Source organism: Pongo abelii, chromosome 10 (genome assembly GCF_028885655.2).
Source record: "Pongo abelii isolate AG06213 chromosome 10, NHGRI_mPonAbe1-v2.0_pri, whole genome shotgun sequence".
Lineage (NCBI taxonomy): Eukaryota > Metazoa > Chordata > Mammalia > Primates > Hominidae > Pongo > Pongo abelii.
Window position 1 is genome coordinate 91948051 of NC_071995.2, and position 20847 is coordinate 91968897.

Below are 20847 nucleotides of genomic sequence, written 5' to 3' on the forward strand. Positions count from 1 at the left end.
GTATTTTTAGTAGAGACGGTGTTTCGCCGTGTTAGCCAGGATGGTCTTGATCTCCTGACCTCGTGATCTGCTGAGCCCGGCTCATGTTTCCTAATCTTGATGGTATACAATAAAGACAATGAACTACATAAGCAGTAAATGTCAAATGTTTGGCAGAAACAGTAAACAGCACAGGAGTTAAAAGGGCTATTTTCAACCCTTCATAATCTTGAAGTGGTGCTTCATGAAAAAGGTAAATTTAAGCCATAATGTCATAAATTTTTTTTTCTTTTTGAACTGGCAACCAGAAAAGTATAGTCTTATTAAGATAAAAATAGGAAAAAAACTGCTTTATTTGATTGAAAAATTGGTATATACTATTGACTTGGAATTATCAGATGGTAAACCATTTTGCCTATCTTTAATACTGCATGAAATCAACATGCTCTAAAATGTTTTGTGACTTTGAAATATAAATTTACTTACAAATGTTTATTCATTGCTTATTTTGTTCATGGCATTGTGGTATTAAATAACTGGAAGGAAGAGTAAAACTTCTTGGCATCCAGCAGTTTATTTCATTGTGAGTAGACAAGGTCTTAAAAGAAGGTACAGGAGGTGTGAGTTAGGATACTATTAATATATGAAGAGCAGAACCAGATTACAGGGCTATTATGTTCTTGTTTATTTCTAAAGACATTTTTAAAGTTTTCCGGAAAGATTAAAAACCTCGTCTCCAACTTTTTTCCCTTTGTTTTTTCAAAGATTTCCAAATATTGGCATCACAGCTAAAGATTGTGTCAACTATTCCTTCATAAAACACTCATGAATTTCTTGGTGGTAAAAATGTCCTTTGAATATTCAGCACTATAATTAGTAGACTCATGGCAGTCAAGCGTCTCCATTTTCTATGGTTCCTGATTTGATGAATGACATAACACTTCATTGCCTGAACTTTTCTTAGCACCAGCTCAAAAAATAAAAATAAGACTTTAGTGATTTAAATAATGTAGCTGTCTATCTTAATGAACTCTGTATCTCAGGAATGATTTGACAGAGATGTCTCAGAATGCTGAATGAAAAGAAAGGACCTAGCTTAGTAACACAGTTCATTGGGACTGCTGTGTGCCATGGTCCTCAAGGCACTATTAACAAACCCATTGCATATTTTAGGTTCTGGGAGTGGGTATATAACTTAGTAGGTGAGGTAGGAAATGTTCTTCTGTATTCATCTTGAATTAAAATTAGGGAAATTTTTTAAAAGCCTGTTTTATGTGATGAACACTAAAATCATAAGATTTATTAGCAAAAACCAGTGAACTTGGTTTTTTTCTTTGATCCAGCTTTTATGTAAAAAATGATGTAGATTGTGGGTTTTTTCTTTCATAAAATTTTACTTGTTTTTTTCAAGTTGGTAATTCATTTCAGGCCCTTATGTATAATTTTAGTCATTTGTCTATGTTAACTATTAAACAATGTTAAAAATTCCCCCACTCATTCATATGTTCCTTTAGCTCCCACTCTTTAGTATAATGTTGGAGCTGGGAGATTAAGAAAATTGTAAAAATTTTAAGAAACTTGTAGAAAAAGAAAAACTTACCCGTGGTCACACAAAAGGACTGCCTGGAAGCATTTGGGCAAAATGAGGTTGGTAGTATGCATGCAGCACTCCTTGCGCATCACAAGCAAAGAAATAACCCATTCTGGAAAGAACTGCAGTAGTTACCACTAAGATAGCGGCAGAGTTCTAGTGGTAGCATTCTGCGCTTGACATCAACAATCACACCGCACACACTGTAGAATGTGTTGCACACAGTGTGAGCAGTGAAATCATCGTGATGTGATTCTGAAGTTTGTTCCTGGCTCCCTCTTTTCTTTGGTCCTCCTGAAGAATGCGTGAGGTAACTAATAACTCTTAATATCATTTCTGCTTAAACTAGCCAAAGCTGGCTTCTGTTGGTTGCTAAAATAAAGTCTAAACTCAACAGGAAAGGAAGTGAAGAAAAGGTTAAGAGTTAGCAGACGGAGGCAGGAGGGGGTTGGGGGCTGGTAAATAAGAAGCTAAATATCTCTTTGGGATTAAATGAAGTCAAAAGAGGAGAGCATACAAGTCAACTAATCTCTTTATCAAAGAACTTCTACTTAAAACCTTTTAAAGGAGGAGCTAATTTCACACTAGGCAGTTAAATTCAACTAAGCAGCCTGGTGTACCTAGCGTGGGGCGGGGGAAGAGGCTCAAGAGTTAGCACATCTGAATTTAATTCCAATTTTAATTGTATCAATGTGATATGTGACCATAGACAAATCATTTACCTCTCCAGCCTTCTAAAATGTCCCTTGAACATTTAAAAGGTTCTCTATAGCACCAAAATTGTCTGAACACTTTATTATTATTAGAATGAGTTAAATCTTATTGCTATATGCTTCTTTCTACTCTGGAAGGTCCCCTTTTGTAATAATATTCTTTAGGCCTATAATTACTGTTTTAGTCTTCCCTGCTGAAGGAGAAGGATATTATGAACTGTAACCCTGGTATTTATGCCAAAGTTCAATATCTAAATAAAGAGAAAATTTGTTGCTAAGGGCACCTGCTTTTTTCCCAAGTTTTTTTCACTTGCTCATTAAAGAAATACATAAAATTAATCTAAATAAAATTAGCCATTCTCCTAATAACCAAAATCCAATTAACATTCTAGAATGTTTTTTTTTTCGTTCTGATAAAGACAAAAGCCCTTAAGAACAGTTTAATATGTTTACATTTTTTCACTCCTGTGTCACTGCAGCCACTTTCCTCAAGGTTGGTTGATTTACAGACAAATCAATATTCTTTAAAAACTATATGGCATAAACAGGTACTTTTCCTGGCCTACAAGCTAGTGACTACACTAGTATAACTACCATGTATTTACTTACTCGACCCTTTTTCTTCAGGTTACTTCTGGTTTCAAATGCAGCAATCACAACAAAATTTAATGCCTGAGGACTCCATAATAGGTAAGGCAAGACAAGAACAGATGGAAGCAGAGCAGTTGAACTTTTCAACGAAGCAAACAAAAAACAAGTTACATTTCGCTCAGATTTGCATTCTCAATCCAATTGTGCCAGTAACACAATTTTGTATAAAATCCAAACCATCAGGAAAGAAAAATTAAAAGTTTTTCACACTCTGCATACTAACTCTGAGATAAATTAGGAAACATGAAAGCATGCAGATATTGGAGGGTTGTCTCCCACCCAGTAAGCATCCTCTCTCAGGGCTAACCATACCGCACAGCTTCAGGAGAGGACCATTCATATGACAGTCTGCATAAATGGCGCCTCTTGAAGTTATACAGTGAAATACTTTGGATTAAAAAATAAAACTTCAATTTAGCAGTTGCAAAGATCAACTTTATTATTACCTAACCCATGGAAAATGGATTATACATATGATAATTTTAATGAAATCAAAATGTTATTTACCCAAAACATCCCATTTTGCTATCCACTGTCGGTAAATGAACATTCACTGTGCTTTTCACAAAATCTATGCCTCACTTCAGAGTTATATTTAATGTCATCTATTTTGTGAAACAAATACATAAATGAACAAACCATTTTCCCACACACTAGGAAGACATTCAATCTTTTTATGTTTATGGTGAAGCAGCATCTTTGCAAAGTCAGAAAACAGTAATAACCAACACTATATAAGGCTCAGTATTATGTTAGAGTCTGTTCTTTACACTCTAATCCTTCCAATTACCATACAGCTAGATTAGTATATTAAGCAGATAAAGAAGCAGAGAGGTCAAATGAGGTTGCCCAAGCTAATATTTGGCAGAGCTAGAAATCAAACTCAAGAGTCTGGCCTCAGATTCTTTGTTCCTGCTATACATAAACATACATTTCATATTCCCTAAGTCAGTGTTTTGCTCTAGAGAATTAGTAAGTAAGGCTCTCTGAGCCATAAAATAAAACATTATTTTAGTCATGAAAAGCAGCATTTCTACCATCTTTAAAGTCAATTGTCAATTAAGAGGTCAGCAATAGACTACAATAGGAATGAACCTTCTGTAAGCCATCCCTTACACACTTTGCTACCTTACTGTCTCTCCAACTAAACTAGTTCCTAGAGATCAAGGCCTGTGTCTAACATTTGCAGACCCAATGCTGGACACCAGTGTGTCTCGCATTTCTTACCGGTTAATGAACAGATCAACTGCAGAACTACCTGAGGCCAACCCCACAGAGTAAGGAAAATGACTGACTGGGTAAAAAGGAAATTCAAGAACTTCCAAAAATAGTAGGCCTAGCCAAGCGGTGACTGCAAAGAGCAGGAGTATGCAGAAAAAAAGACTTGCAAGACTCCAAACCGAATCTTTACAAATTATTTAGCATGTCTGTCCAAAAGCCTTAGCTTTGACACTATTCCTACAGGTCATACACTTAAATGGACCAATTATGAAGCACCAGAGATACCAACCTTATCACTTCTTTTGCTCCTCTAGGCAGCTTCAACAATCTAATAAGCATTTTCCTCAATTTAAAAAAGTGATCATTGCCTCAATAATCACGAGTTGACATATTAAAGATGATTCTTTCCCCTACCTCAAGGTTTTGGGAAGAATCTGAAATGAAACAGCTTGGTTAGAGACTTTAATATTTCACAGATTATCAATGAGGTCTGAAATTTGAACAGTCTTAAGAGATCCAGCTGGAGTAAATAACTCAGCAGATTTTTTACTCTTCTGTGATTTCAGATGATCTCGTCCTGCACTACTAAGCCAGAGGAGGAAATGATCCAGACAACTCAGATTTTAATGTAACTGAAATAAGCACAAACTTACACACTAGGGCTGATGTATTACAATAGAGTACCCATGGACAATAATACCGGGTCAAATTCATCCACTTCATGTGGACAGCTTGAGTCTCCGAAAGAATGTGACAATACAATCAAAGAATATAAATGCTGGAATCAGTTCTTGCTAGCAACACAAGCCAGCAATGTATTATGTGAAACTGCATCCAAAAAAAAAAGCTAAAAAGTCATAAAAATAGTCCTGAAAATAATTTGAATAGTATAAGTAAACAGTTTTCTTGAGTAAGGAAATCGGGTGGCTGGAACACAAGTAGGAGACACCCTGCAAGTCAAACAAGCTTAATCAAAACAAGAGCAAAAAACCCTATAAAACCCCTAATCCGACAAGTCTGAAGTCAAGCCACATACTGCCACATCTCAAGGGCTTCTTACCCATCCCTATCTATCATGGGCTGGGCCAGGCCAGGCAGTTTTCTAAAAAATCTCTGCCTTAGGAAACTAGAAAGTCAGATATAAAATCAATCAATGTCTCTCACTTTCCTTCTACACTTTTGTGATTCTGGAGGTAGGACTCTGCTAGGGGCTCCTAGTTTAAGTCTGCAGATAAGGGGGTGTTAAGGGAAAACTGCGAGAGAGGACAGTGCTGTCTCCCCTCTCATGGGTGCATCAGCAGATTTTTTTTTTTTTTTTAAGCTCATCGGCTTTTTTTTAAGCTCATTAGTGTTAGTGTATTTTATGTGTGGCCTAAGACAATTCTTTTTTTTTTTTTCTTTTGTCACCCAGACTGGAGTGCAGTGGCACGATCTCGGCTCACTGCAGCCTCTGCTTCCCAGGTTGAAGCAATTCTCCCACCTCAGCCCCCCAAGTAGCTGGGATTACAGGGGTGTGCCACCACACCCAGCTAATTTTTGTATTTTTAATAGAGACAGGGTTTCACCATGTTGACCAGGCTGGTCTTGAGCTCCTGACCTCAAAGGATCAGCCCACCTCGGCCTCCCAAAGGGCTGGGATTACAGGCGTGGGCCACCGTGCCCGGCCACGAGACAATTCTTATTCCATTGTGGCCCAGGGAAGCCAAAAGGTTGGAAATCCCTGTTCTAAAGCAATGCAGGCTTCAAATGAGACTAGTTTTATGAGAGCCAATACAGATTACCTATCTCCTAAAAATTCTACCTTGCTTCCCTTCAGCACTGTCACTTTTTAAAAGATTTCATTTAGAAAACACTTCAGCTAAAATGTTTACAAAGGAATGAAGTACTAATACATGCTACAATATACATGAACCTTGAAAACATGCTAAATGAAAGAAGCCAGAAAGAAAAGGCCATATATTGTATAATTCCATTTATATGAAGTGTGTAAAATAGGAAAATCCATAGAATTGGAAAGCAGATAAATGGTTGCCAGGGGTTGAAGGTAGAGTGACTGCTAATGGGCACAGGGTTTTTCTTTTTGGGGTGACAAAAATCTTCTGGAATTAGCAAGTGATGATGTTGTACTACTTTGTGAATATATGAAAAAACCACTGAACTGTACACTTTGGGTGAATTTTATGGTATGAGAATTACACCTCAAAAAAATAAATGAAGCATTTGAGTTTTCCTTCAATATTCAGTGAGATTTTGGAATCTTACCGATGAATTAGAGATTGGAATAGTAAAAGTAAGTGAAGAGAAAATAAATATCTATTACTTGACTATTTAGTATATAACATATTCACAGCATGTTAACAGAGTTTTCAGTTTTTTGAGACAGGATCTTGCTCTGTCGCCCAGGCTAGAGTATAGTGGCACAATCTTGGCTCACTGCCGCCTCAACCTCCCAGGCTCAAGTGATCCTCCCATTTCACCCTCCCAACTAGTAGCTGGGACTACAGACGTGTGCCACCACACCTGGCTATTTTTTGTATTTTTTTGTAGACATGGGGCTTCCTCATGTTGCCCAAGCTGTTCTCGAATTCTTGGGCTCAAGCAACCTACCTGCTTCAGCCTCCCAAAGTGCTGGGATCACAGACATAAGCCACTGCACCCAGCCAACAGAATTTTTAGTAATGAATATATATTCATGAACTACACTTCTGAAGAAAAGAAACTTCAAATTAAAAGATTACTTTTGAAACTAAGTATCTGTGATCCAAGCATAGACATGCTGACTCAAGTTACACAGTCTTAGTTCAAATATCTCCTGGGTCTGGTATGTCTAACCTAGAATGACATTCTACTCCCCCTTTTCTACTTATGCTTCAAAATTCAGCTCAAATATCATCCTCTAAAAACCTTTCCCTAAACCAATCTTGAGGGTTTTCCAGGCCAGTCTGTTACTTCTTTGGTGTTCCCATTGATGCCTTTGTATTCTACATACAAAGCAGCACTAGCTGTATGATTTTACTTTTGTCTCCCATTCTACTCATCTTTGCATTGAAGCCAAGCACACAGATGACCAGTGTTTCTGCAAAGTGTACACTAAAATCATAAGCAGCTCTTAAAACAACAAAAATATGTTGGGCTGGCAATGTTAAATTTACAAACATCCCCAGATAATTCTGATGTATAACCATGAACTAAGTACTCAGACTAGAAACAAGTGTTCAGAGAAAATAGCCCATAGATTCTTGTCTTGGCATCCTTGCCAATACATCAGCACCCCTGCCAATTAAACTAGGAGAAAAAATAGGCAAGGTCTGGCCAAGTACTTCTCTAATCACAGTCAGTGCTGGCCCCTGAATAGAGCTTGCAGCACTTTTAGTTTAACCCTTACCTGAACCACAACAATAAAGACAGGGTCCTGGATGGTGTGCTTTATTTGAAAAAGCATAGGCCGGGTGCGGTGGCTCATGCCTGTAATCCCAGCACTTTTGGAGGCTGAGGCGGGCAGATCACGAGGTCAGGAGTTCAAGACCAGCCCAACCAACATGGTGAAACCCCGTCTCTACTAAAAATACCAAAATTAGCTGAGTGTGGTGGTGCACGCCTGTAGTCCCAGCTAGTCCCAGCTACTCAGGAGGCTGAGGAAGTAGAGCTGCTTGAACCCAGGAGGCGGAGGTTGCAGTGAGTCGAGATCACGCCATTGCACTCCAGCCTGTGCGACAGAGGGAGACTCTGTCTCAAAAAAAAAAAAGAAAGAAAGAAAACACAAAACTCAACTTGATATATAAATGAATGCAAGATAACTAATATATTTTTAGGCTTACTGAGAAAAAAAATTCTTGTTTAAAACTAGTCTGATTCAGTGGTACTTTAAATACAGTCATGCACCGTATGAGTTTCAGTCAATGATGAACTGCACAAGACAGTGGTCCCACAAAATTATAATGGAACTGAAAAATTCCTATTGCCTAGTATTTACTACACTATACTTTTAATGATTATTTTAGAGTGTATTCCTTCTGCTTATTAAAAAAAAAAAAGTTGACTGTAAAACAGGTTCAGGCAGGTCCTTCAAGAGGTATTCCAGAAGGCATTGTTGTCATAGGAGATGACAGCTCCATGTGTGTTACTGCCCCTGAAGACCTTCGAGTAGGACAAGAGGAGCTGGAAGACAGTGATACTGATGATCCTGAATAGGCCTAATATGTGTGTGTATGTCTTAGTTTTTCACAAAAAAGTTTTTTTAAAAAGATTGTAACAGAGAAAAAAGCTTATAGGATATAAAGAAAATATATTTTTGCACAGCTGTATGATGTGTTTTAAGCTAAATGTTAATACAAAAAAATCGAAAGTTTAAAAATATAAGTTTATAAAATAAAAAAGTTACAGTAAGCTAAGGCTTATTATTGAAGAAACATTTTAAAAAATAATTTTTTGGTGTAGCCTAAGTGTACAATGCTTATAAAGTCTATCGTAGTGTACAGTAATGTCCTAGCCCTTCAAATCCACTCACCACTCACTCACCCAGGGCAACTTCCAGTCCTGCAAGCTTCCTTCATGGTAAGTGCCCTATACAGGTATACCATTTTTTATCTTTTATACCAGATTTTTACTGTACCTTTCCTATTTTGATATACACATACTTACCACTGCATTACAACTGCCTACAGTATTAAGTACAGTAACATACTAAACTTGATCCTAGGTCTGTAGCCTAGGATCAACAGACTATACAACATAGCCTAGGTATGTAGCATGCTACACTATACAGGTTTGTATAAATACACTCTATGATGTTCACACAATGATGAAATTGCCTATGGTGCATTTCTCAGAAAGTAACTCCATCGTTAAGTGATTCAAGACTGTATATTTTGCTAGTAAGAAAGAGTAGCAAAGAGTCCCTTCTCACCAGACCACAAAATTCCTCAAATCCAGGACTGGCTGGGTGGGGAGGGGGAGGAAAAGAATATGCTATCCAGACCAGAGGCATTCCATCTTAAGGTGAACTATGTTACTAAACAGGGTCTCATGTTTGTAGGAAAGCCTCTAATTAAATTACAATAAACAGACTTCTGATTAAAAAAAAAACAAGAAAGCGGCAGGCTCAGTGGCTCACGCCTGTAATCCCAACACTGTGGAAGGCTGAGACAGGAGGATCACTTGAGCCCAGGAGTTCAAAACCAGCCTGAGCAACATAGGGAGACCCGTCTCTATGTAATATATATTACATATGTATATATATTTTATATATATACATATATATGTATTTTTATATATTTTTATGTATTTATATATATAATATATATACACATATAATATATATTGTACATAATATATATTTTACATATATATAAAAAAATATTTTTTAAATTAGTTGGGGATGGTAGTGCATGCCTGTGATCCCAGCTACTCGGGAGGCTGAGGCTGCAGTGAGCCATGATCATGCCTGGGCAACACAGTGAGACCCTATCTTAAAAACAAACAAACAAACAAAAAAACACAGCCAGGCGCAGTGGCTCATGCCTGTAATCCCAGCACTTTCGGAGGCCAAGGCGGGTGAATCACGAGGTCAGGCGTTCGAGACCAGCCTGGCCAACATGGTGAAACCTCGTCTCTACTAAAAATACAAAAATTAGCCGGGTGTGGTGGCAGGCACCTGTAATCCCAGCTACTCCGAAGGCTGAGGCAGAAGAATCGCTTGAACCTGGGAGCCAAGATCATGCCATTGCACTCCAGCCTGGGCAACAAGAGCAAAATTCTGTCTCAAAAAAAACCAACCAAACAAACAAACAAAACACAACCCAAAACAAGTAAGCTAAGCACTCAGATCCTGTTCTTAAACATGTTTCCACTTCACGTGTCCAAATGATACAGTATAAAAATACATGCACTGCCAGTTATTATCTAGGAATAGATATGTTCTGGCGTATTCTATCTTCAGTACCCACAGTCTACAGAATCAGACCACCTGGGTTCAAATCATAGCTCTACAAACTAATAAATCCCTCTGTGCAGGTTCCCATAGCTATAAAATAGGAATGATACTAATATCCACACATCATAAAACTGCAATTAGAATTAAGTAAATTAATGCACATAACATGCTTAGAACAGTGCCTGGTACACGATGCCAATGAAAGATGTCTATTTTTACATAATAAAAACTATATGACCAACCTCACTTCAGGAACAGTTGCCACACTGCATGCTGGTGAATAGTTCACAGACTAAATATGAATTTCATAATTAGAAACACTTTGTTTGCCTAACAATTCTTGATGCCAACTCTTTGAACACAGTCATTAAACAGTAATAATTATTTTTGATGAGACCCTGATTCTATTATCCATCACATACTATATTTCTAGATGATGCCATGCTTTCTGTCTCTCCTTCCAGCTTTCATATCTGCTGCCCCATGTGCCCAAAACTCACTCACACTCCCTCCCTCTCTTGGCCCAGCAAACTCTTACTCTTCAAGTTTAAAAACACTTCCTCGGCTGGGCGCGGTGGCTCCTACCTATAATCTCAGCACTTTGGGAGGCCGAGGCGGGCAGATCACGAGGTCAGGAGTTCGAGACCAGCCTGACCAACATGGTGAAACCCTGTCTCTACTAAAAATACCAAAATTAGCCGGGTGTGGTGGCATGCACCTGTAATCCCAGCTACTCAGGAGGCTGAGACAGGAGAATTGCTTGAACCCGGGAGGCGGAGGTTGCAGTAAGCCAAGATCGCGTCACTGCATTCCAGCCTGGGCCACAGAAATTTCTTGTTTCATGACTGTGTTTTCCATTACACAGGGATGCCTTTCTTGTTCACCTGGCTTACTGGTAAATGCATATTATGCATTCAATGAATGTCCAATTAATTGAACTGAAAAAAAACTTATGAATGGATAATAATATAATAAAAATCTTATGAATGGATAATAAAAGAGACACACAAATCACAAGGTTACAGAAAACTGAAATTTGGCCTTGGGATCGGCCTATGTTACTAAAACCACTTTGTCTCTGCCTCATAGTAAGATGGTAATCTAGTTGTCTTTAAGAGTCACAAAAAAAAAAAAAAAAAAAAACAGCTACTTACTAACATTTTCCTGAGTATAAGCTATAAAGTAATCTTAAGAAAGTTATAGAGCAACAAAAAAATCACCAATGGTTTCACGATATAAATTTGTTAGTTCTTTCCAGTGTTTCCTTAACTACAATGCCTTCAATCCCTAGAACTGTAAAGACTTTCAAAATATAAATCCATTTGCCCAAAATTAACCAAACTGATGGAGACATAATGTGAAGGTACCAAAAACTAAAAAAAAATTTGAAAATCTAAAGACAACATAGCCAATTGTTTTAATGCAAAATATGTCAACCTTAGATTCTGAAACCGGTATCTAAAATTACTTTAAATTACAGTAGAATCCTAATTATTCAGAAGCATCTCAGTTACTGGCCAATTCAAAACCAAAAATGTCTGTGCCTAAGTCCTCAAGAAATTTTAGAATAGCTTCCTCCAGGATTTTTTTTTTTTTTTTTTTTTGAGACGGAGTCTCCCTCTGTTGCCCAGGCTGTAGTGCAGTGGGGCGATCTCTGCTCACTGCAAGCTCCGCTGCTCCTGGGTTCACGCGATTCTCCTGCCTCAGCCTCCCGACTAGCTGGGACTACAGGCGTCCACCACCACACCCAGCTAATTTTTTTGTATTTTTAGTAGAGATGGGGTTTCACCGTGTTAGCCAGGATGGTCTCGATCTCCTGACCTTGTGATCCTCCTGCCTCAGCCTCCCAAAGTGCTGGGATTACAGGCATGAGCCACCACGCCTGGCCAGGATTTTTAAAAAATATAAAATGCCCCCAATGGTGTCATGTAGCCCTTGAAAGAATGAATAATAATGAAGTATTTCTGTTGATTCTGAGGACTCTTAACCAATTATCCAGTTCTTCCAACCACACAGTCATGTTTCTGCCACAAAAGACCCTAGGGCCATCAATCACTTCACTTGGGAAGAAATTTTAAAAGCTAAGATTTTAACTGAAGTTAAAAGACTCCCTATTATTTCATCCCCTAATTGGTATATCCACGTTGATTCCTTCATATATTACATTTGCAAAGAAAATTTCAACTCTATAATGAAACAACAGTCCAACTCATTTTTCGCATACACACATAAGAATTCTTTTTCTTGATATAATATTATTACATATACTACGCCTCTCAGATTTATTTTGTTTTTAGAAAGCAGCACTGTATAAGATACGAATTTGGCACCTTAAATCAGAACTATGATTACTATAATTGTAATGTCAAAAGCCCCTGCTGGATGCTGCTGTCCTCATTTCCTTGTTTCTAGTATTTATTTCCATAGCACATATGCATCCATAATTCATTATAACAGAAAATATAATGTGTGTTCAGAATCCATACAACTTGAATCTGTAGCATATTTTCTTCTTAAATCCATTTACACAGGTAAACTATCCTATAAGGTATAGGGAAAAAAGAAGAAGAACCGAATTGTACATCAGGAATCTGGTCATCCAACTTCTTTGGCCTACAAATTCCTCACCAGAGAAAGAAAAGGATGAACAGATGTTCTCTAATGTGTAAAACTCTGGTGGCTCACTCCCGTAGTCCCAGCACTTTGGGAGGCCGAGGTGGGTGGATCACAAGGTCAGGAGATAGAAACCATCCTGGCCAATATGGTGAAACCCGTCTCTACTAAAAATAAAAAAAAATTAGCTGGGTGTGGTGGCGTGTGCCTGTAATTCCAGCTACTCGGGAGGCTGAGGCAGGAGAATCGCTTGAACCTGGGAGGTAGAGATTGCAGTGAGCCGAGTTCGTGCCACTGCACTCCAGCCTGGCGACAGAGTGAGACTCTGTCTCAAAAAAAAAAACCTCTGGTTTTAAGAGTGGTCATTAACACGTGTGGAAAAATTCCAAACTTCAGCAAAGCAAATGCATAACATTTCCAGTCACAGTCATTTAGCACAGTGAATACTAAAGTGCTTGATAATTTGACAAAACTTAATTTCAATTGTGCAGGAGTTGATCAATCTGGACTAAAGGAACTGCTTGACACAGAGGAGCTTAAGAAAGAATACTGAACTGACTGCGATTTTTAACTTACTTTCAGTTATGCTCTCATTTCATAATCAAAACATTAGATAGTATATTAAAACAGTATCTTTAGAGCCTGAAAGTTTAATCACTACCAAAAGCAGTCCAAGGATTCTTAACATGGAGCACATGAAGACCTAGGGAATCCACAACTTGGCAAGAATCTGAATCCCCAGAAGTCATACGCTAAAAAATATAGCTTTTTTTTCTAGGAAGAGGTCAGAAAATTCTTAAGTGAGACAACTGAAAGAACTAAAGAACCACTGTTCCTGGTCAAATTTTTTACAAGTTTTTTTTTTAATTCCAAAGGTGATTTTAATTACAACTTATAACAAATCCGTCTTCATCATAATGAGTTTTTTTTTTAATTTTTTTTTTTTTTTTTTTTTTTAAGAGACAGGGTCTTGCCTCTATTACCCAGGCTGGGGTGCAGTGGTGCCACTAATAGCTCACTGCAGCCTCGGCCTCCTGGATTCAAGGGATCCTCTTGCCTCAGTGTTCTGTTAGGATTACTGCATGAACCACCATACCTGGCTAAGTTCCCCTGCCCTCACCTGGAGGTAGATATATTTCTGAAACATCATGGTAACTTTTCCATGCCTTTTTTTAGTTGGAAAAAAACATTATCAGACAAGTATTTTCAGAGCTTAAAACAACAGGTAGGCCAGGCACGGTGGCTCACACCTGTAGTCCCAGCACTTTGGGAGGCCGAGGTGGGCAGATCACCAAAGTTCAGGAGTTCGAGACCAGCCTGACCAACATGGTGAAACCCTCCTCTACTAAAAATACAAAAATTAGCTGGGCGTGGTGGCACACACCCGTAATCCCAGCTACTAGGGACGCTGAGGCAGGAGAATCGCTTGAACCCAGGGGGCAGAAGTTGCAGTGAGCCGAGATCACGCCATTGCACTCCAGCCTGGGCAACAAAAGCAAAACTTCATCTCAAAAAAAGAAAAAAAAAAAAAAGTCCAAGGCAGAGTAAAGCTACTCCAGAGGCTGAGGCAGGAGAACTGCTTGAACCTGGGAGGCAGAGGTTGCAGTAAGCCAAGATTGTGCCACTGCACCCCAGCCTGGGCAACAGAGCAAGACTCCCATCTCAAATAAATAAATAAATAAATAAAGTGAGTTTTCTAAATCACTTTTCTTACAAAAAAAAATACCGTATGCACTAGAATACCTATCAAATGAGTGGCTTTTAAACAGTAATAGGAAAAAATAATGTGTGCACTTCAAAAAATCCTATTAAAAAAGTAAACTCAAGTCTCAATGTAAAATCAGACTGTATCTGCTTTTTAAGAATTTGAGGCTAAATCACACCAAACAGAAGAGTAAATTTTTCCACTGCACTTCAGCCTGGGTGACAGAGACCCTGTCTCAAAAAATTAATTAAATGTATTTTTTTAAGTAAATTTTTCAGCACCATAGACAAGGGACCAGTGGGGAAGGGAGACATAAAGTAAATTCTGCGAAAGACTGGTAAAATTCTAATTCCAGCAGGTTGGCTCACTAGGTTTTAATCAAATAAGTCAACCCCTAGGGTAAGTTAACTACTTTTTCCCAAGACCGTATTTTATCATTTTCATTATTATCATTATTACTATTTTGAGACAGGGTTTCACTCTGTCGCCCAGGCTGGAGTGCAGTGGCGCGATCTAGGCTCACTGCAGCCTCAACTTCCTGGGCCAAACCAATCCTCCCATCTGTCTCCTGAGTAGCTGGGACTACAGATGTGTGCCACAACACCTGGCTAATTTTCATTTTATTTTTTTGTAGAGACAAGGTCTCATTATGTTGTACAGCCCAGTCTCGAAACCCTGGGCTCAAGGGTTCCTCCCGCCTCCGCCTCCCAAAGTACTGAGATTATAGGTATGAGACACAGTGCCCAGCCCTCATGATTAATTCTGAAAAGACCATTAAAGGAATGTCAGTCACTATATCAATGTAACATGTAAAGCTGAAACAGATTTGGTTTTGACCAAGGCCATAACTATAGATCTCACTTATTGGTTCCCGAAAGTGATTCTTCTTTATGACAGGATTATGCAGAACCTCTCATTTGAGGGACATTTTAGGTACCTCTTAGCCTTTATGACTTTAAGTTTTAACTGTTCACTTTTTTTTTGGTGGAGACGGAGATCTCACTATGTTCCTCAGGCTGGTCTCAACTCCTGGCTTCAAGCAATCCTTGGGCCTCAGTCTCCCAAAGAGCTGTTATTACAGGTGTGAACCACCGTGCCCAGCTTCAGTCACTTTTACTGGCTAAAAGAGCTTTGGTCCAGAAGATAAGGCAGAAAAACAAAACTAAAGATTCTAGCTTAAAACAGAACTACCAAGACTCAATATCACTCACACTTGTGCAAAATGCCATACATACAAAACTTCATTACAGCATTTTTTATATAGCACAATAGGGAAATATTCTGAAAGTTATGAATAAGCAATTAGTTACAATAAAGTCTAGGCAGGCATGGTGGTTCATGCCTGTAACCCTAGCACTTTGGGAGGCCGAGGTGGAAGAATCACTTGAGCCTAGGAGCTCGAGAACAGCCTAGGCAACATGGCAAGACCCCATCTCTATTGAAAAAGTATTAAATTTCCAATATTTAAAAAAATAAAATAAAGTCTAACCATAAGGTTCCATTAAACAGCCCTTTGAAAAAAAAAAAGAGCCAAAGCGGGACACTATGATGCATGCCTGTAATCCCAGATACTGGAGGCTGAAGGTAGAGATCACCTGATATTAGGAATTTGAGGCTGTATGTATATAATGTACTATGATCACGCCTGTGAAAAGCCACTGCACTCCAGCCTGGGCAACAAAGCAGCAGTCTGTCTCTTAAAAAAAAAAAAAAAAGTCAACTTGAAGATACTAGGTGGTCAGAGGTGAAAAGAAGGGAATCAAGGTATCTGCATGAGAAGAAGAAGATGCCTAACTTATAGCAGAAAGTTGCTCTGGTCTTCTTGTAAGGATACACAATAAAAATAGTGGTTGAAGTCAGGTGCAGTGGCTCACACCTGTAATCCTAGCACTTTGTGAGGCTGAGGCAGGTGGATCACTTGAGAAGAGGAGTTTGAGACCAGCATGGCCAACATGGTGAAACCCCATCTCTACTAAAAATTAGCCAGGCATGGTGGCACGTGCCTGTAGTCTCAGCTACTTAAGAGACTGAGGCAGGAGAATCACTTGAACCTGGGAGGTGGAGTTTGCAGTGAGCCAAGATTGTACCACTGCACTCCAGCCTGGGCAACAGGGGGAGACTCCGTCTCAAAAAACAAACAGACAAACAAAAACAGTGGTTGTCTAAGCAGGGGAACTGGAATGCTGAAGGACAGATGAGGGATTCTCTATGTATCCTTCAGAGCCTTTCAAATGTGCTCTATGTGTGCATTTCCTAGTTAATAACAAAAGATACATAAGCAGAGTAGGCACATAAAAAAGAAATAATGTAAAAGATTGATGTGGTTTTTAAATGAGCTTATGGGTGGAAAATGAGATTAGCTTTAACTTTTAGCTCAGACATTGGTTGAGACAGAATATACCAAGCAGTAACAATGTCAAATTATTGCTCATTGAGATTAAGCCTCATCAATTCAGTTAGTCTATTAATATTTCAGTATCTACTATGTGCGAAGGATTGGTCTAGGCACGAATGAGCAATGCCCGGGATATCCAAGAGTCCCTAACTTCATGAAGGTTTAATGCGGAATAGAGAGAAATAAACAGTAAATAACGTAACTTCGAACAGTAATAAGCACTTATACAGAAGAAAGAGAGATAGGAGGGTAAAATTGTGGGGGAGGAAAAAGGGAAACTCGTTTATACGGGACAGGTTAGGTAGAGGGTATAACATATGAGCTAAGAACGGAACAACTGGACAAAGCAAGCAATGCAACAAATAGGAGGAAAGTCCTGTGACTGGAATAAGCTCAACCACTTATTGTTCAGGGTACAGCAAAGCAACAGTGTGGCTACAGTGGAGTGACCCAAAGAGAGAAGTGCAGATGCGCTCAGAAGTAGGCATCCCAGATGAATGCAGGGCCTTATAGCTAAGGGGGGGGAAAAGGCAAGATTCTAATGTAAGTGTGATGGAGAACCTCTACAGAGTTTTTAGTAGGGGAGTAACATGGTCTATATTTTAAGAAGATAACACTAGCTGCTGCTCCAAAGTAGGCTAATACAGGAGGCCAGGCAGTAAATGATGGAAGTGAACAGAAGTTTGAAAGACACAGAGGGGAAAGTGTCTGATTTAGTACATATACTGAAGGCAGAACCTACAGAATTTGCTACTGGATTAGATATAGGAATCTAAATGAGATAGCAACTGGGTGAATAGTAGTCCAGAAAATCATCTTGTATTTATAGTTAGTCATTTTACAGTAACAAGAGACAGGAGAATGTTACACTAATCAAGATCCAAATTCTGCCTCTTACCAGCTTTACCTTAGGAAAGTCATTTAAGTCACTTTCTAGACAGCAAAATATATTGTCTAGTTCACAAAAATGTCTGTAAGAATCAAATGGTTACGAAATCTACAAATGTAAACAGTGATCATTGTAAGTTAGAAAGCATCATATTAACAGGCATGCAAATCAAACCACCTTATTTTAACATTTTCATTAGATGAGAATGATAACACTGATGTTATATCAACACTAAATTTCATCCTTTGAAAGTCAAAGGTCAGGCGGGGCACAGTGGCTCACGCCTGTGATCCCAGCACTGTGGGAGGCTGAAGTGGGTGGATTGTGTGAGGTCAAGAGTTTGAGACCAGCCTGGGCAACATGGCGAAACCCCGTCCCTACAAAAATTAGCTGGGTGTGGTGGCATGCACCTTGCAGTCCCAGCTATTCAGGAGGCTTAAGTGGGAGGATCATCTAAGACCAGGAGATCAAGGCTGTGGTAAGCCATGATCCTGCCACTGCACTGCAGCCTGGGAGCGGAGTGAGACGAGTCTCAAGAAAAGAAAAGAAAAACAGAAAGAAAAGAAGAAAGTCAAAGATGACCCAGAAGTAAAACAAATTAACAGTCCAATCAACAAAGTCATGTCCCTATTGCCTCAGGACAATACCGTTACCCCCATCCACCACACAGAACTTTGTATAGTGATTGACAGAAAAAAGGCAACTTTTAAAAATAAATTCTGATTTTTTTTTAAAGCATTGTCACTGATTATGGAACAACCTACATAACACAAGCATGGACACTTTTAAAAATCTAGTATTTTAGTCTTCTGTTTAAAGATTGGAGAAAACCATCCTTTTAAGCTATAAATGACATTAATAAGATAAAACCCAAATCAAGGTACCATTCATTAGATAGATGTTCTCAACAAGATACCGTAAAATTAAGATTATATATCACAGTATGAGTTACTACTATCTTAGTTTGAACAGCAAAATGTAAATGCCCAGTGTAAATTAAATTACTGTGTGCCAAATGAACTGAATCATGAGGACTTCAACTTACTGCCTTAAACCATTTCTGTAAATTTATAAACAAGGTTCCACAGAATTTATTTTTTCATCCAAGGCTTTCATACTACCGGGCATATCTTCATAATCAAAAATAGAAAAATGCGTGTTAAATGTTTAGTTCACTATGTAATTTCAGAGAATTATCATGAATGTCAACTTGCAATATGTACTTAGTCAATAACCTAAGTAACAACAAAAACAAGGATATTTGATGTATGGCTCTATCACTCCCTATGCATTTTTCAACTGGGGCCTCAATAAACATAATCTTTGGGGACCATGTGACTGCATTATAACTAAAACCACGTTGTAAGGACCTGCCAATACATATGACAATTAAAACTCCTTGGACAGAATCCTAGATAAAACCACACACAACAAATTTCGGACTATGAAGATTCACATTATTAGACTCCAGTGCTCCCTGACAATCTGTTCTATTTCTCTCATTTCTAAGAATTTCTACCATACAAAAACGTCTTATTTCTCTACATCAGCACCCTTAGGTCAGTGACATCTCCCTCATCTCAGATATATTTAAATGCAATTGGATGAAGCAGTATACAGTACATCATCCTCGAAGCCTAACAAGTCTTCCACTTAGTATGCATCTCCCCATAGATTTCACAAGAATGAACAAGATTAACATACACGTTCACCAGGTTATATCAAGCAAAATGATGTTGCAATTGAGTCACTTTAACTGGCGCATTTAGCCACACAAATGTTCAACTAATTTCCTTCATAAAAACTGACACAAAAATTTAAGGTTTAGTTGTTGTGATGACAAGGAATATCTCACGTCTGAAGACTTGTCGATATTTCCTTAAGACTTTACAAAATCAAAGAATCGAAAATGTCATGATTCCATATGTACTTGTCAAAACACAGTATTCATAAACAGCCAATTAATAATTAAAACGCACTAAACTGAGGGGCAAAAGATTTCACGAGATCCCCCATAGAGGCCAAGGTAGGAAGATCTCTGAAGCCAGGAGTTTTGGAATCCGCCCGGGCACTATAGCGAGGCCTCATATCTACGAAAAAGAGAGGAGAGGAGAGAGAGAAGAGAAGAGAGAGAGAGAATCCCCCATAACTGCTGCCCTCCCCGAGCCTTGTGTTAAAACTATTTCCTCGGAACAGCTCTGAAAGAGTTTGCCAACCAGAGTAAAATCACTTCGCAGAGATAAACGAGCGGAAACGTATTTAGAAGAGAGAGATCGCGGAAGCAAGGGCAGCAGGGCGCAGGGCCCCCACGTCCCGGGACCCAGGCAGCCGCGGCAATCAGGGGCGAGCATGTGCTGACCGCGGCAGGACGCGCGGGCCTCCCAGAGCCACTTCCCGGGGCGCAGGGCCCCGCCCGGCCTGACCCTCCCGGTTCATTCATTCTGCACCCGCGGCTGCCGCACCTCCGCGGCCCCGTCCGGGCGGAGAAGGAGGGGCTCGGCTGCCGAGGGACCTTGTCGGGCCACAATCCCCACCAGGAGTCCGAGCCCCGCCGCGACTCCCGCGCGCCCGCGGCCTCCGGCGGGGGGTGGTCTCAGAAGCTATGGAGGCCCGCGCCCAAGCCCAGAGACCCGCAGCCTTGCCGCCCCACCCTCCGCCGGGGCGCGGGACAGCACTCCCTAGCCCGCCGGGCGGCCGCCTGCAAGCCCCGGTTCCCCGCTGTCCGGCTGCCCCGCCGCGGCCGGAAGTCTCCCCGGCGCCCCCTCCCCAGCACCCGACTTCCCTCGCCGCCGCGGCCAACCCCTCTCCGCGCCGCCTCGGGCCTCCCAGAGCGCGCCGCGGGCCGAAGGAGGCGAGAGGCCGCGCTGCCTGCCCAACTGAGCCGACGAGAGCAGAGGGAAGAGCTGGAGGCCGGCCTCGGCGGTTACCTTGATGATCCTGCGGGGCAGCCCGGCCATCTTGTCAGAACCCGAGTTCGGCCTCTGGTCTAGTCTCCGGCTCCTCTCGCCTCACGCACGAGTGGAAGTCCCGGGCTCCACTTCCGGGGGACGTTGCCGCGCCCGTCGCCGCAGCCGCCGCCGTGGCCCCTCGGGAAATGTAGTCTCTGCTCGGGCGCGGGCTCGGGCACGGGCGGGCTTCCCTCCGACCTGGCCCCCTCC

The 20847-nt window shown here is 40.2% G+C and overlaps 1 protein-coding gene and 1 long non-coding RNA gene across 4 annotated transcripts in view; one reads left to right on the forward strand and one right to left on the reverse strand.

The window, feature by feature from the left end:
• Positions 1-20699, reverse strand: part of UBE2N (ubiquitin conjugating enzyme E2 N) — a 33656-nt gene extending 12957 nt beyond the window's left edge. Inside the window, exons 1-2 of one of the 3 annotated variants that reach the window (XM_054526576.2) lie at positions 1580-1766; positions 466-577 (exon numbers count right to left, since the gene is read on the reverse strand). Coding sequence is in view for 1 of the 3 variants with exons in the window: in NM_001134058.1 (NP_001127530.1) it covers positions 20617-20646 (30 nt within the window). In the remaining 2 variants the exon portion in view is untranslated. 3 annotated transcript variants of the gene reach the window in all.
• Positions 1753-8204, forward strand: LOC129049192 (uncharacterized). The gene is made up of 3 exons (XR_008512048.2): positions 1753-1880; positions 2911-2973; positions 4722-8204. It is a non-coding gene; the product is annotated as an uncharacterized LOC129049192 (long non-coding RNA).
• Positions 20700-20847: the final 148 nt, after the last annotated feature.